An 18,030-nucleotide genomic window follows, 5' to 3' on the forward strand; every position below is an offset into this window, starting at 1 on the left:
TCGTCGCCTTAAATACAAATCAGAGTAAAAAAAAATTACATAAGCAGCGAAATACTTTCCACAGTGAAGCTCAATTCCATCATAATTTCCATTTTTTAGTAAATATAAACAGTTATTATGATAAAGATAACGAGGCATCTCAGATTGTATGACAAACGAGATGATTTCAGCTTTTCCATCTTCAGATTTCCTTATTTATGATGTGCAGTTTTCACATATCATCTGCTTATTTAAATTTATGTCTTCCAACATTTTCGTTACTCGAGATTTGCTTGAATCAATTTTTAAAGACAGCCACGTTACTCATTGATAAGTTGATGCTACAGCGAGATTTTAACAACCTTGTTTACGGTCATCATTTTGGAAATTCTATGGTCGTTAATATAAACTTGTAACCAGATATAACCTATCGTTGCTTTGTATTTTGGCTGACGTGTTTCATTTTGAAAATTAATTTTGAATTTCTAAAGTTTTCATTTTTTTTATAAAATCGATCACTGTTCGTTTTCTTCAATTATTTTTAAATGTAGATCTTCATTTTAACTCACATGACCGCGCTGATTATAAACTGATCATTACTCCGCAAGGGTCTCAATCCAGAGATTCTAAATAATGTATATTGAGAGATTTACTAAATATATAAGAGAAAATGCAAACTTCAGTTACTAGGTAATTTTTATTTCAAAATTGAAAGAATTATTTTTAGGTGGTATTCATTTTTTCTCAGTAACAGACTATCCACTTTAAAATAAAAATGACTTTGGTATCTAGTAATCTGTTAACCAATTGCCATTCCTAGTTTAACTAATGTTATTTACAATTTATGGTAATTAAAAACAGTAATAATAACTGTCAGAGTACTTTATTTTATTCAGAAGGATTTTTTCTAATTATTCACATTTTATTAGAATTTGGGGACGTTATATTGTACGGATTTATTTGTTGAAGATAACAGAAATTGCTTACCTGACATCTTTTACAGATGAGTTTAAAATTAAACTCTTGACATGTTGATCAATTGCATAAAACTGCTAACGTGTTGTAAAGTTAAGATACTTAGCGTGATATATTATTAATATTAAGAATGTGATTTCTACTTTTAAAAACATTTTTTTTATTTAATTCGTTTAATGAAAGCAAAAAGAATATTGTCTTATGTTAATATTAAACTGTTAACGCTATGAAGAAGAAAAATCAATTCTTCTTAATATAGAAAGTCACGACATAAAATGCTAATATTTTTATAATAACAAAAGCTTAATCGTGTATAGACGAATGAAATAGATATTAAACAACAGGGCTAGGTATTTTTTATATAGCTGGACCATAAAATATACATACTGGTAAATATGAACACTAACTGCAAATGAAAATGCGGTAAGATAAAATAATATTCCAAAAATTATATAGAATTATAATGTTTATATTAATATGTAGAATAGATTTCAAACGGATAAAAGGTGACAAAAAGCAGATAAGCGATTAAAAAAGTCTGTTCAAACACATTAGTTGACTTTTCTTCAGAAAATTCCAAATAATGCATCCTTTTGGACTTATAGTGTCTTCAAAAAACAGGTACGTTGATATTGTCCAAGATACAAGTTGTGTGTTAAATTAGAATTTATTGTCTCAACATGGATTGAGTCTGCTGGAATTTGGCTTGGAGCACATTTTGCTACTTTCTATGATTTTTTTTTATTCTTACAAAGCCTTTTTATTAAATAACTACTTGAAGAGAAAACTTTTGCTGTGGCTTTTAAGTTGACATTTTAATTAAATACTGTTCATTATCTCCATATGGTTAATAAACAAGGCTTGATCAAATAACATTATATGTCAATTCGATAATTCGCAGTAAACACGAATAAATCAGAGAAATTGCAGAATGCGTGTTTCATGTTTGGACGCTTTACTATTTGTAGTCCATAATGAGAACAATAACATCTCAATTTTTGACAAAAGCAATGTTTTCAACTTTTGTTCGCCATTTTAGATTTAAACACCGGTCACACCCGCCGTGTGCTCCTTGTCATGATCGGGAAAAAAACGGAAAAATCCGTCGTCAATTCAGTGCATAATTAATGGACTAACAATTAGTATGAAAAACGTCAATCTGCATTTGACTCAATGATAAATTGTATTTGCTGACAAGGTCATTGTGTCGGACATAGAACTCACGAAATAATGACTTTAAATTAGACAGCTGCAATACTTATTTCATCAACTTGTGTGCCAATCATTTACCTCGAAATTGTTCTTACGTAAAGCATGCGCTTGCGTATCAAATCAACTGATATATTTAAACTCCGTATGCAGGTGATGAAGTTATATTGCGCATAAATTAGTTGACGATAGAAAAGTTAAAGTCATCACTTTTAACATGGAGCTTGGTTGTTAGATTACCATTAACGTCTTTTTTAAGTGAAATATCCAAATATGAAACAGATGTGTCAGACTATGTGGTATCTTGTATCTGGACAGAAATATCTTGCCATCCAGAATAGCAGAATAAATATCTAAATTTTTTAATGGTCCCGGTTTTAGGTCCAGAATGGCTACGATTATGGGAAAGTTTTGATGGGGAAAGAGTAAAAAGAATGTGTTAGTTACACAGAATAAGTTATAATTTGAGACTGCACTTTTAATAATCGAGAAACAGCACTCTTCCATGTGGGTAATAAATAAACATTTTTATGCGTATAGCCCTTTGGTCGTCAATCCCAATAGATTCAGACTAGAGCTACAAACCCGCAACTAATTTTTGATACTTTTGATAGAATAAAGTAATTATGATTTAGTAGTTTTTGTTCTGACTTTATTTTAAGATAAAATGAAAAATGAATATTCGTATAAAGCATAAAATATCAAACTGTTCAATGGTACAATACAATGAATAATAAGAGTTTAAGAGCTCAATAGACGCAGAGATCGTTGATCAGCTGGTATTTCGTCTTTTTAAAAAGTTTCCAAAAGGAAGAATGATTGTGCATGCTTTGTGACAATCGTGGTTGCGGAAATGATATGACTTAACTCATAATAAGTTAATTTTAAGCTGATTGTGGATCATAATGATAGTGACAATATTATCAACTGGTGCTCTAAAGACAGAGAAAAAGAACATATTTTATAGTCATCCCAATCAATATTCTCAACCCATAAAAACCTGTTAATCTAGATCACTAATTCTCCTTTTCTTTCTCTTCCCTTTTTTATTTTTCTTTTGTGTAGATGGATCTAAATCACTTTGTCTATTAATGTTCTGTTGGGGCGAATCTAAATCACTAGGTACATGTATAGTAAAGTTCTGTTGGGGCGGATCTAAATCACTAGGAATTTGAATGTTCTGTTGGGGCGGATCTAAATCAATAGGTTTATATGTATTCTGTTTGGGTGGATTAAAATCACTAGGCATATTTATGTTCTGTTGTTGCGGATCTAAATTACTAGCTATATAAATGTTCTGTTGGGGTGGATCTATATTTCTTTGAATGTCGTTTTCTCTATCGGTTGGGTTTACTCTAGTGTTTCTGATATCGCTAGAAGTGTTTCCTTTTCCATCAGATTGCAATTCTTTATCAATAATCCGCAATAAAACAAACCCAACATCGTTAGCGATACACAAAATGATGGAGAATATCAATGCTACAATGTCCCACTTCCGGCTTTCCTCAACAGAACACGTGTAATCGCCACCATCAACAGATATGGCGATGCAAAAGATTAAAAGCATGATGACGGGAACCGAACAGAGTCCAACAGCTATGACATTTATTCCGAAGCTCACCCCGTTCATCACTCTGTAAACATTCACCTGTCACAAGAAAATATCTATATTATATTATATTACTACAATGTAAATCCTATAACATGTATAAAAGATATTTTTATTCGTAAAATCAAAAGAAGTTAGGTTTCTCAAGCAAGTAAAAGATGTTGGTCTCATGAAAGAGGATAACACAATACGACACTGGAGCAGAAAATAAAATAAAACGAAGTGACTTACTCTCATGATGTAGGTGGGAGATGGTAGATTTCGATCATCAATATCCATGTTAGAGACAAAGTAACAAAATATACCACTTAACAGGAGCTACAAATAAAATTGTAATAAAAGCAAATGTTTTTTTCATGAGCATGACCGGCATATCCTTATTGTAAATAAAACCTTGTGATACATTTGCATGCCAAACTATATTATATTACATTACCGCGGGTATATTATATCATTATATTAAATTATTAATCATATTATAGCATATTATTTTAAAATTGTATTATATTATTAATTATATTTATATAATATCATTACCACTGCTCCTGACCATATTGGAGCGCCTGTGTCCCTTGAGAAAACGAACGTCTCTTTGTCTTTATCGACAATCAGTAAAATTCCAAATATGATGCTTCCTGCTGAAATGCCTATCAAAACAATGGACATCAAAAAGAAATGTCCGGCAGCGTTCTTTTGTCTCTTTGAAAGATCAACTGGAAAAGATATATTTATTTTAATTAACAAAATCTCTTATTTGATTACCTTAATGGTAGGAAAATGATTGCGAGAATTTTTCATTTACATTTGAAGACACTATATGGTGAGATACTTTAATTTCAGAACTTTCTTGATACTCAGGACCATCGAACAGTGAGGGTACTTTATCGTTTAGGTAACTAATGGAATCATGACATAGGCCTTGGTTTTTTAGGCCTCATCCAAAAGATCCTATACACAGAAATCTTAAGATAGGATCTGAACATGGCATGTTTATGTTACAGATCTACGAGCTATCTTCGAAAACATTAAATGGTGGCTAAAATGAAAGAAGTCACCAGTGACCGAACGCTTAGGAGTATCTTTCATTTAAGAATTTCTTCTAAAATATTGCTTTCTAATCTGTTTTGACAATTGGGTTTACATGATAAAGTGGGTGAAAAGTGAAAGATTTTAAATGAAGGATATGGAGATAACGGACAGTATTCAATATCAAAAAAGTATAAAACAATACAAATTCAATCAACCTCCGATACATCAGAGGTGGGACTGCTGACCGGTCCCAACAGCCGTGTTCTTCTTGTCATGATAAATAAATAACGGAAAAATGATAAATAATGGACTAACAATTGGTATGAAAAATGTCCGTCAGATGTATAGTATGGTGTCATCCGACATATGACCTTTAGCATGTTTAACGAATCTGGTTGTTAGATGTTTTTTTATGAAGAATGAAATCAGTTGAAAAAGTACATAAACATTTGAATATCTTCAATTGTATCAAGTTCAATTCTACAATTCGATGCAAACGAACAATTTATAAAATAAAGTAGGTATTAAAAATAAAGTGATGATACAATGATATCAACCGCAAAATTTACGTTCAATACAGGAACTTTGTATGCAAGTAAAGTCTGTTAAGTCAACTTTTGACTGAATTTGTTCATTCAAATCACTAGACTATTGTTTTAACATCAGTTTATCTACAGATATTCTTGTTTCTCCGAAACTGATAAGAAGCACACGGAGGACCCTGTGACCGGTCGTCGGGAGATCCTTTCTTTCATGGCACCTGCTTCTACCTCTTTTTTTAGAGATCCATTTTGCCTCTGCTTATAATTTGTGTTGATTTCAAAAGACGTTTGAGAATGATCTTTGTTCATTATCGACCGATTTCTTCGAGTTTGTTTTAAGTAGATTTTATATATTTACATACATGTATATGCATATAAATGTATTCAAAGCATTTTTACATCTTTAATTCTTACCAGATGAGTGTGGGAAGGCATTTTCGTTTTGTGATGTGTTCACCATCTTTGTTATGTCAAGACCGTTTCTTGTGACTCGGCCAATCTTTTTCAAGCGTAACATTAACTTTATTGTGCATATATTGCGCAGTGTACAACTTTTTGAATGCATGCTTGTCGATGTAATTTAAGAAAACATTTAAATCATTCGAATGTAAACGGAGAAAGGTTGTTTGCCCATGTTGCTTTTGAAATATTGTACACTGAAATATTTGTTGTAAAAGCGATAGGCAAAAATACTGTAGAAGTACTTTTTTTTCCGCGTGGTATTAATTTACGCTATGTACGCGGTCACAAATTTTCCGCGGAAATTTGTCCAAGCGTACTAAATATAAATGTATAAGCCATATAGTGACAATCTAGAAAATCCGCGTAATTTCTACCCGCGGATCAAACAGAAATTGAGATTCCACGGAATTATGTCCCCTTGGAAAAAAGTACGTCTACAGTATTTCTAATTGAATAATCAGAATCTTTGCAAGGTATTCTATTAAACTTGCACAATGGGTTTCCAGAAGTGTTTAATTTTGAGATACTTTAAGACTACTTATTTGTGGTAAATATCCCGTATTTATTATATGATTGAATAATTTCCTTCTCTCTGATTGGCTGAGATCCAACTATGTTAGAAAAATACTACGTTGTATTGACCTGCACGTGACGTTCCAGGTCAATACAAGGAATTATTGCAGGTCAATATAAGGAATTATTGACCTGTTCCATTTATTCTGTTACAATGTGTTCTTGTTGAAATTTCTTGTTAAAACTTTCAATGAAAGCAAAGAAACAGTCCTGTAGGAGTTTGCTGTTGTTTAATCATATAATAAAACAGTTATTGCTGTTTTTTACTGTCAATACGATGATTTAGACACCTTCGAAGTACAATATTCACTTCGCCCTTCGGGCTCAGTGAATATTGTACTCTTCAGGTGTCTAAATCATCGTATTGACCTTAAAAACAGCAATAATTGTATATTATGACGAATATAACCAGGCCGATTGGTCTTCTGATTAAAAAAAAATGAAAAAAAAATATTAAGAAATAAACGCAAATGTGCCAAATTACCAACACGCATAAAGAGTAGATTCATTTTTTTTTTATAAATTAAGGATATGGAGATAACGAACAGTATTCAATATCAAAGTCCATAAAACAATACAAAATAGGAGCAGAGCAAACACAGACTTCCGAGATATTAGAGGTGGGATCATGTGCAATGGAGGAGTGAGCATCCCCTGCTGACCTGTCACGCCCGCCTTGACATGATCTGGAAATAACGGGAAAATCCGTCGTCATTTCAGTGTATAAATAATGGACTAAAATAACAAAAAACGTCAATCAGCATTTGACTTTCACGTGATAAATTGTATTTGCTGACAAGGTCATTGTATTGACCATAGATCTTACGAAATGACTTTAAACGAGACTGCTGATATTCTTGTTTCATCAACTTGCTTGGCAATAATTTACCTTTTTTGCTTGATTTGTAATTATTTGCATGAAATGACCCTTTGGATTTATTGTTTAATAAGATATAATTTTTAGTATCTCTCTTATCATATAAATGTAAAGACAGCAAATATTTCCATAGCTGTATGAAGTTTTTCACACTTCATGGTTTATTACGGACCTTTTCACAGCGTAATAATATCTATACATAAAACGATTTGTTCTGCTTTACAATTAGTATGCGCTTCATGATTAGATATGCAAGAGTATGCTCATCGTATGAACAAATTCTATCACGAGGCATATTATTGACAAACAGGTTGATGAAACTAGAATGTCAGCTGTCTTGTTTAAAATCATCATTTCGTAACTTCTATGATAGATATATACAATGGCCTTGTCAGCAAATATAATTTATCACTGAGTCAAATGCTGACTGAAATTTTTCATAATTTTGTTAGTCAATTATTTATACTCTGAATTGACGACGTATATTTTCTGTTATTTCCCTATGATGACAAGCTTAAGGAGCACGCAGCAGGTGTGACCGGTGTCGCATAATTTACGTTCCGGCCGGAACGCTTAATACCTATAATACTGGTTCCGGGCCATATTAAACGTTCCGGTCCGGGTAAGTTTGGTTCCGGTCATAATAAACGTTCCGGGCAACCAAGCACCCTATTTAATTCTTTATTTATAATTAATATTGGCTATTAATTTTAGTTTTTTCAATATCTTCGTATATTATACAGCAGCATTTAAATGTAAGGCATACAATGTTTACATTTCAAGTCAGAATATGCGGTATTTTCACCAGAGACATTTAATTTAATATTTATTGATGTCTCTGATTTGAATAATATATTAATCCATAAAATTCCTGCTGATTATTTTGATTCTTTGTAAACAAGAGAAGGTGTGAAATTTGTTTACATTGATATACCCCATCGTGCTGTTTTACGACACCCTTGGCTTCTGTCGATACAAATAATTGCGCAGACATGCGAATCGGCGTAATCCCACATCAGATGATAATGGTGATAGATTAATTATATTACGGTAAAAAAAAACTTATTGGATGATAATTTAATTCCCTTACAAAATTTTTAAATACCCATAGTTGCGTTTCTGTAAAACCAACTATATTAATCAATTGAAATACAAGAACATAATAGGAAACGATTGGATGACGGATCTAAAACGGGAATTTATAAGTTCAGCCATTTAATATGAAGAAAAAGTGTTTCTTGTTCGTTGATTATTTTTATTCGTCAGGTAAAGCTTTTTTTTTCAATTTCAAAGTAATATCAACAAAATATGATAAACTTGGAAATGTTTCAATGACACGGCTAAAAACTATTGAATAAAGATCAACTCATTTTTATTTATGCGCGTAAGAACATCCTCATTTGTATAAACATTTGTAAAATAAAGAAGAAATGTATGACAGACACAGATCTGTATTTTACTATTTATATGAATAGCATTGTTAAATCTGTGTACTCCCCCCCCCTTTCCTCTGCAGTGAAGTGTAGGCAAAAAACCTGATATGCTTGTATGAAATTTTATATATTTTGATTAACAATTTGTTGAATGTTGAACAAACAAGTCTTAGTGGGGAACGCAACCGCGAACGAAATTTGTTCTATCACCTACCTTACTTTTCAAAAGACATCTTTGAATGACTTTTCCTACAGATATTATAGATTTTTTATACAAAATTTCAAAAACTCTAATTATATATTTATATAAAAAAAAATTTGGTACTGAGGTTCGAACTTTTACCCCCCCCCCCCCCCCCCACTACCACCACCACCACCATCACGAAATAGGATTTTCGAGTTTGGGCAAAGGGCATGATTTTTTTTTTTTTTGGAGGTCTAAAAAAAATTTTTCTTACCCTTAGCCCCCACCTTTCAATTTGCTTCCGACGCCAATGGGAAGAGATGGGGATGTCATATAACACATGTTTAGTACCTGTGACAAAACCTTTCTATATGGTCCTTCCTAAATACACTATGATTTTTGACCCCTTGTTTGATATATGTGACAAGACCTTTCTAAATACACTATGATTTTTGATCTCGTGACCTTGACCTTGACATTTCACATATTCAAAAAATTAACTCATGACTTAAAAATGCGTAACATGTGGTTCTTGAATAAAACTGTGACAAGACCTTTCTAAACACACTGTGAGTTTTGATTTTGTGCCCTTAACCTTGAAGTGTGACATACTTTTGAAAGGTTCCGTGCTAACTTCTTTTGTCAAAAACTGGAAAAGGAACAACTAATTAGCTAAATATACTAAATATCTGTCGGTCATTGCAAACCGGAACGTTAATTATTACATAATTTTTGGTTCCGGGTTAACTATGCTTCGTCAAATAGTGGAAAAATAACAACCAAGTAGCAAAAATATATGAAATATCTTTTAAAGTAATTGTAACCCGGAACGTTAACTATGAAGATAATTTTTGGTTCCGGGCTAACTTCGCCTCGCCAAAAACTGGAAAAGAAACAACTTAGTAGCAAAAATGTATGAAATATCTTTCAGTAATTGTAACCCGGAACGTTAATTATGACCATAAGTTTTGGTTCCGATTTAACTTCGCTTCGCCAAAAACTGGAAAAGAAACAATTAAGTAGTAAAAATGTTTGAAATTTTATATATTTCAATAATGGCAACCCGGAACGTTACTAATGACGATAATTTTTGGTTCCGGGCTAACTTCGCCTCGCCAAAAACTGGAAAAGAAACAACTTAGTAGCAAAAATGTATGAAATATCTTTCAGTAATTGTAACCCGGAACGCTAACTATGAAGATAACTTTTGGTTCCGGGCTAACTTCGCCTCGCCAAAAACTGGAAAAGAAACAACTTAGTAGCAAAAATATATGAAATATCTTTCAGTAATTGTAACCCGGAACGTTAACTATGAAGATAATTTTTGGTTCCGGGCTAACTTCCTTCGCCAAAAACTGGAAAAGAAACAAATAAGTAGTAAAAGTGTTTGAAATATATTTCAATAATGGCAACCGAAACGTAAATAATAACCATAATTTTTGGTTCCGGGCTAACTTCGCCTCGCCAAAAACTGGAAAAGAAACAACTTAGTATCAAAAAAATATGAAATATCTTTCAGTAATTGTAACCCGGAACGTTAATTATGATTATAATTTCTGACTCCGGGCTAATTTAGGTTCGTTAACAAATAAGAAAGAAACAACTTAGCAGCAAAAATGTATGAAATATCTTTCAGTAATTATAACCCGGGACTGTAATTATGCCCATAATTTTTGGTTACGGGCTAACTAAACTGGAATTGTAATCCGGAACGTTAATTATGATCATAATTTTTTATTCTGGTTAATTCTGCTTCGTCAAATAGTGGAAAAGAAACATCTAAGTAGCAAAAATATCTGAAATATCTTTCAGTAACTGTAACCCGGAATGTTAAATATGACCATAATTTTTGGTTCCGGGCTAACTTCGCTTCGCCAAAAACTGGAAAATATTGGTTCTAGAATATATGGTTCTCCCTGGTATGGAGTTAGAAAGGAAGGAACAGCTTATTAAAAAAATTATTAGATATTGTAACCCAGGGGCCCATTTTACGAAAGAACTTACGACTAAGACCAAAAACTTAAGATGATTGTAAAGTTTTGCAAATTTAATAATTCTCTGAGAAAATTTCTTTCTGCTAAAATATCTTACCACATTCCTTTTAAAATTTCTTTCTGCTAAAATATCTTACCACATTCCTTTTAAAAGGTTTAAAATAATTTTCAATATAATGTTAAAGAGTTATGTGAAGAAATAACGTTGGTCTTTTAAAGTCGTAAGTTCTTTTGAAAAACGGGCCCCGGAACGTTAAATAAGACCATGTAATTTGTTCCGGGTTAATTTATCTTTCTTCTAAAATGAGAAAATAAACAGGTAACTTTTTTGTTACCGAGACTATTGATTATGACTATGTATAATTTTAGTCCCGAGCTAAGGTACCATCCTTATGAAAAATTTAAGTTCTGTGTAGAGCAGTATAATGCGTTATCAAGTAAAAACTTACTTTAAACAATAATTATTCAGTAAACTGAATAGATTGGGCAACAGGCTTAAGCCTATAGATACCCTCTCTATACAACAGGTCAAGGTTACAATACAATGAACAGAGTATATATTAACAATGCATATTTAGATATGAGTGCTCACATACGCATTCACACACACCCTCACACACGCAACCACATCCTGACTCGCACAGATCCAGATCAAAATAAGCATAACAAATATAAACATGTATAAAATGACAAAAATGCATATAAAAAGAGAAGAATGCGCTTAAAAACGTTTTGTTAACTTGATATATTCATGTACATTTTTTATAATATTGAGGTTCGTTTGGAACGAATACTCCGAACCCCCTTGTAAAAGAATTTTTAGATCATAAGGTACATCAAGCTCATTTAAGTTTTTTCTTAGTTTGTTTCTTTGAATGCTATATGCTGGACAATCCATAAAAATGTGTTCATTATCTTCTGTATGGTAATTACACTTCAGACAAGATGCATCGGCTATTATATAATGATGTTTTAGGTGTGCATTAAGATTACTAGCTTTATTACGTAGTTGACAGTGAAGTATATTCTCATTTCTGCTACCATAGTTGAAGTATTTACAACTGCTAAAAGGTTGGTTTATTTTTGACTTGAAAATTGATAAAGAAGGTGACATTCTCACATCAGAACTAAGATTATTCCACAGTTTTATGGTTGAAGGAATAAAACTTTCATAGTATGATACAGTTCGACATAATGATAAAGAAAGATTATTACCATCTGATCTCAAACTATAAGAGTGTTGCACTGGTTGGAAGGGCTGTAATAATTCGTTAAGATAATTAGGGGCAATACCATGGAACATTTTATAAAATAATATTAGTTTATGATTTGTTCTTCTCTGATATAATGGCTCCCAGCCGAGTTCGTCGTATAGATTAGATCTTGAGGAATTTACTCTCAGACCAGTAATAATTCTTGCGGCTTCTACTTGGACCTTTTCTAACAATTCTGCATTTTCTTGTGAGAATTATCCCATACTACATCAGCATATTCAAGGACAAATTGTGATCAGAAAAGCTCACTTGAGCCTTTGGCTCAGGTGAGCTAAAAACAGAGAAATTCAGAAAAACTTTTAAATCCTTTAAATTTAAAAAGGCATATATATAAATATTTACACTCTAATTTTCCTTTAGTTGCAAGAAAATTTTGTTTTGTTTTTTACTTAAAACAATTTAGGATTTCAAGTTGACATTTTAGCTTACACAGGCATTGAAATAAAATTTTGTTATCTGAAAAGCATTTTTATTAAAATCACTTATTTTAAAAGGATAAAGCTTAATCATATTATAAATATCACCCCTACTAATGTTATTGTGATTTAAATTCAAGACACATGGTATATATTTATATTAAAAGGTTATAGGGTCACACAACCGGTTTTATAGAAAAATTGGCAGTAAAACAAAAAAATGCTATATGCAAGAATGCTGAATTTCTTTTGAAATATACATGTACATCCTGTATAAAATGTGTTTCAAGACCTTTCTGAAAGGCTTTCATGATTTTTCAACAGAAATTTTTGGCTAAAGGGGGGGGGGGGGACAATAATATAAAAAATCATAGTTAACTGCAAAAACTTCAAGCTTATTATATTACCGATATAGCAAAGGGACTTAAGTGTGTAATATCATTTACACTGACAAAATCTTTGTTTGCCTTATATGGCTATTGCTATTTAATGCGCACAGAGAATTCTAAGTTTTATTAGCAAAACCAGTTGTTGATTGAATACGTTTACGCTAAATACATGTTTGTGTGTTACTTCGAACACGTGGTTCAGGTCAATATATGATCATGTCAATGGAGTTGCAAAATAAAAAAAAAAGTTCTGTGGAACAATATACAGCAAATACTAGTATTCGAAACTATGAAAGATATCACGGGTGTTTTTAATTTGTTGTTAACTAGAAAAAAAATATGTTTAATAAAATGTATACGTAGTTACTTTCAAGTTCAGAACAGCACTTCAAGGGTAAAGAAAACGAACAGCTTCTCGTATGCATTTAAACGGACAAAACTTTTTTACATAACTATACTCGTGATCAAGTGTGTTGACCAGGGAATCTACCTGACAACTGTGTTCACCGATAGTACAATAAAGGAATTTATGAAGCGTAAAATTCCTGTAGTATTCGTAGTAACCCATAATGCAATTCTCATTCAGCAGATTCGTCAGTTAAAGTAACAAATATTGGTGCCTCATTTGCTAATTCTGATGCCAAAAATATAGTCCCGGTTAAATGCAAAATATTTGTTCAAAAAGAAACTTTAATTCATGACAGCAGAAAATTGTAACATAGAGAATACTTATAATTAAAATTTGAATGAATCCAAGAGAGATCGAATGACATTTCTACAAAATGATACTATAGGGTGGTGAAAACTAAAACGCAACATAACTTTTCTGTTTACCATGTCTCCAAGTGCTAGTCACTTCCTAGCTACATTTCCGTGAATAATTTACCCTATCTCACTGTAGTCTCGCTAACTCTCGTAAAAAGCCACTGTTTTTTTTACTTAAAACAACTTTCGGGTTTTAGTAATTTGACATTTTAGCTTACACAGGCATTGAAATAAAATTTTGTTATCTGAAAAGCATTTTTATTAAAATCACTTATTTTAAAAGGATAATGCTTAATCATACTATAAATATATAAATATTATTTTTCTTTATTGTTCCAACTATCTCATTTTCTCTAAGGTCTATATATCGAGGGATTGACCTCGTCAAAAGGCTATAATTGTATAATATATATATTTGTATTTCTAAAATAGGATGAAACAGACCCTAAATATTTAAGAGGTTGACTCTTGTCTAAGAGGGCACCTATAAGCTAAATATCTGGATCTACCAAACATTTTTTTAGAACTTAGTTGGGTTTTAAACATATTTCATTGACAAGCAAAAGGATAAGAAACAAGTTCTAACAACTTACTAGTTCTTCTCCTTAAAAAAACACATAGTAATTGTCACGCAAAATAGTAGCAAAAACTTGTACAAATAAGAGTCATTAATATATCTAGCTAAATCTACAAGATTCATTTATAAATTTATGAACTTTCAGTGGGGGTGACTTTACAAAATGACATCAACTTTGATGAGGGGGGAAAAAGTTTTTAATTATCGCATCTTAAGAAGCAGTCTCTCATATTTTAATAGTTCATTAGATAAAGGCACTAAACCAAAATTCGATTTTAATTTCAAGAATTACAATACGTAAGACTAAGTAATCTAATTAAAGAGAAAATATTTACTATACATACCCCGTTTTGGAAGTTTTCAGTCTGTAGAGTTTGTCGTTCTCAAAGGAAAAGGACTTGGCCTGCTTCTTAATTCGTCTCTTCTCGTTCTCGGGGAAGTTACTGGGGTACTTGCCCGTAGATAAGTAGGTGCTGATACCTTCCATGGTTGGAGGTAGAATGACAACTGGCAGACATCTGACAGGTACCGCGATACAAGCATCGAAGCCATAGCCGGAACCTATCTTACAGTAAAATCCGAAACCGATATTAGGATTTTAAGGTTCCGGCCGGAACGCGAAATATCTGGAACGTATATTATGCGACACCGGTCGGCTTTTATCTTTCTTGCGACTTTTTAAAAATTAAAATTACCTTCTGTAAAAATTTTAAAATCAAACCAAAGATTTCCCTGAAAACTGATGTATTCGGTAAGGGGCACTGTGAAATTTGACTTTCTTGGCATTCTTGAATAATGTAAATAACAGGTGTAGTTGAGTATCGTCAGTAAAGAATTAAACTGTGAGCACATTCCTTGATCGAAATAATGAAAAAAAGGATATGGAGATAACGAACAGTATTCAATCTCAAAGTCCATAAAACAATACAAAATAAGAGCAGAACAAACACGGACCCCCGAAACATCATTAAAGTCATCACGTTTATCATATAGCTTGGTTGTTAGATTACCATTAGTGTCTTTCTCAAGCAAATTATCCAAATATGAAACAGAAGTGTCGGACTCTGTGGTATCTTTTATAAAAGCATGTCTTACAATTTACAGACAAAATTCATAACGTCAAAATACAATATATTGAATACATTTAGAAAATTACATTTTAAATAACAATGCGGTCTAATGGGTCAAATTTGAAGCATTGTCGACTCCCACCTCCACTGATTTAATCTGTTATTTTCAGAGGTTTGTGTTTTTGATATCTTTACGAACCGCATTATTGCTCATAGGATTTATCCCTTGCTCTTATCACATAAGACAATGCGGGATGACAATTTATATGCAAAAAGTCTATCAATATTCAATCTCACAAAAACATTACTTGGAAAAAGGTCAGTGATTTATAATTAACTTTAAACAAGATTGTTGATACCCTTGTATCATCAAATTCTTTGTCAAAAGCTTTAATTGTTCTTTTAAAATGCTATATAATTTTTGCTGACATATGTTAGTTGTAAATGATTAAAATAATATATTTTTTTTAATTTAATCTTTCTAGCATGTTCAAAATGCTACAACATTTATTTTAAGTTTATATAACTTTTTGTCTCTTTCAATCCAATTATTGTGGAACTTTAAATGAGACATAAAAATTATTTTGCTTATATAAACATGATTTAAATAGCTATTTTAACGATTTTTTAAAAAAAGGTTGTATCATTTGCTCTCAATTGCCTGCTTGTAAACAACTGAAACAGAACATAACAAATCGTTAGTACTCATATAAACTCATTTATTCAAGATATTTATCTTTTTACACGAGTTTAAATCCAGAGAAACTTATTCGGGCATAATTGTTGCTCTCTAGATATTTTCCTCCATGATATATCCCGACTCTTGTATACACTATATCTCCTTTCTTCAAATTCAATATGGTTAATGTTGACGAGGAATCCCTGTCGTCATGGCTACCCGAATCAGCAAATGCGATATCTTTAACGACTCCATTCTTAACTAGTTCTATTGCGCTCCATGATCTATCGAAAGACACGGTTGTTGAGTGTATGACGTAAACACCACTCTCTGGAGCGGTAAACTTTCCAGACTTGACGTCATATCCGTTTCCAATGTTCGTCTCAACACGGTCATAAACAAATATTTTGTACTTGGATAGTGTATTCACTTGGATGTTGCTCGACATATAAGCATAAAACGCAATTTGTTGACCTGAATTGAAAAACAAGAAAGAAATATATATAACAATCTATCTCGATTTATTGTTCATTCTAGTAATAACAGTTGAAAAGTAAAGCATCTTTATTGCAGATATCTCGAATGCCGTTGATTAATTGAAGTACCAACCCTTTATTACTAGTATTTTACCTAAACGATATTGAATCATTTTTCTCTGGACAATTAGAGTTAGCAAGATTCGACTCTACGTGCTCGTATATGAAATATATGAAGATAAAGAACAGTTTTCAAGCGCAAAAGTCGATTCAACAACACAAAATAGTAGCAGAGCAAGCATGGACCTCTGAAACATCAGAGGTGGGATCAGGTGACATAGAAGAGTGAGTATTCTTCCGACCGGTCACACCCCGTGTGATCCTTGTCATGATCGAAAAAATATCGGAAAATCTGTCGTCGGTACAGTATGTAAATAACAGACTAACAATTAGTATGAAAAACGACAGTCAGCATTTGACTCTATGATAATTTTATTTGCTGACAAGATCATTGTTTCGACCATAGAACTTACGAAATGATTACTTTAAGCGAGACTGCTGAAATTCTTGTTTCATCAAATTGTTCTTCAATAATTTACCTCTTTTTTAGAAACTGTACATAGGTAGAGCTAGCTCCTGCGTATCAAATCAACTGAGAGATACAAAACTCTGCATGCAGGTGATGAAGGTATATTACTGCATTAAGTAAGGGAATTTGACGATTGGAAAGTTAAAGTCATCACATAAATTTTTAAAATATCATTTGCATGAAAGAAATCGAAAAAAAAAACAGTATACAAAATCATGTTAATAAAATTATAAGACGCCCCCAATGAATATTTTAAAGTAATTCTTATAAAACCCTAATTATGAAATACCGATTCCAGTTGATTGATTTCCTTTCCTTTGTCCACACAGACTACAGATTGTGTCTTCCATCTCCTTGCGGTCACATGAGTCATTGCCATTAGCAACGCTGGCGAAATGAAAGAAAAGCAACAACGTTAACGTTTTAAGCATGGTGAATGGGTAGCTAAACTTCAAACAGAGTGCACAGATTTCATGTTTTGTCCTCCTCTTATATCAGACTTTAAAATTATGATATCGTGATCAGATTAAAGGAAGAGATATCTTATTTCAAATCAATCTTTACCATGCTAAAATTTACGATATCTGTTTCAATTTAATTTAACCTTCATTGATGACACGCCATTTCTATTTCACTTTCAACATGCAGTATACTCTAAAACCATGAAAACAGACCGATTGAATTTCTTTCAATTTTGGATAGAAAGTTGTGTTTTTGTTCTTTCAAACCCATCTTTGTTTTAAATCGTGGCTGATTAAAGGAAAAAAACGAATTTGTGACGAAAGCATAATTACGACCAAAACAATAAATTGTAACTGAGCGATTGTGAAGTCCTGGACTTAAGTATAGACAGGCCTCATTACAATGCTGTATTTTGTGGAAAGGCGTTATAAGAGAAAAAAAACCATTTTTTGAATTCAAGTCATTGG

At 32.1% G+C, this 18,030-nt stretch overlaps 1 protein-coding gene across 1 annotated transcript in view; it reads right to left on the reverse strand.

Moving 5' to 3' along the window:
• Window positions 1-3,116: 3,116 nt before the first annotated feature.
• The window catches only part of LOC134248408 (uncharacterized), a 37,044-nt gene continuing 22,130 nt past the window's right edge, over window positions 3,117-18,030 (reverse strand). Inside the window, exons 2-4 of the mRNA XM_062730813.1 lie at window positions 4,310-4,485; window positions 4,004-4,090; window positions 3,117-3,811 (exon numbers count right to left, since the gene is read on the reverse strand). Coding sequence (XP_062586797.1) covers window positions 3,167-3,811; window positions 4,004-4,090; window positions 4,310-4,438 — 861 coding nt within the window. The 5' untranslated portion in view covers window positions 4,439-4,485 and the 3' untranslated portion in view covers window positions 3,117-3,166. The remainder of the gene's footprint in view (window positions 3,812-4,003; window positions 4,091-4,309; window positions 4,486-18,030) is intronic.

Source organism: Saccostrea cucullata, unplaced genomic scaffold (genome assembly GCF_032062105.1).
Source record: "Saccostrea cucullata isolate Sc308-1 unplaced genomic scaffold, CSIRO_AGI_Scuc_v1 ctg6293, whole genome shotgun sequence".
Classification (NCBI taxonomy): domain Eukaryota; kingdom Metazoa; phylum Mollusca; class Bivalvia; order Ostreida; family Ostreidae; genus Saccostrea; species Saccostrea cuccullata.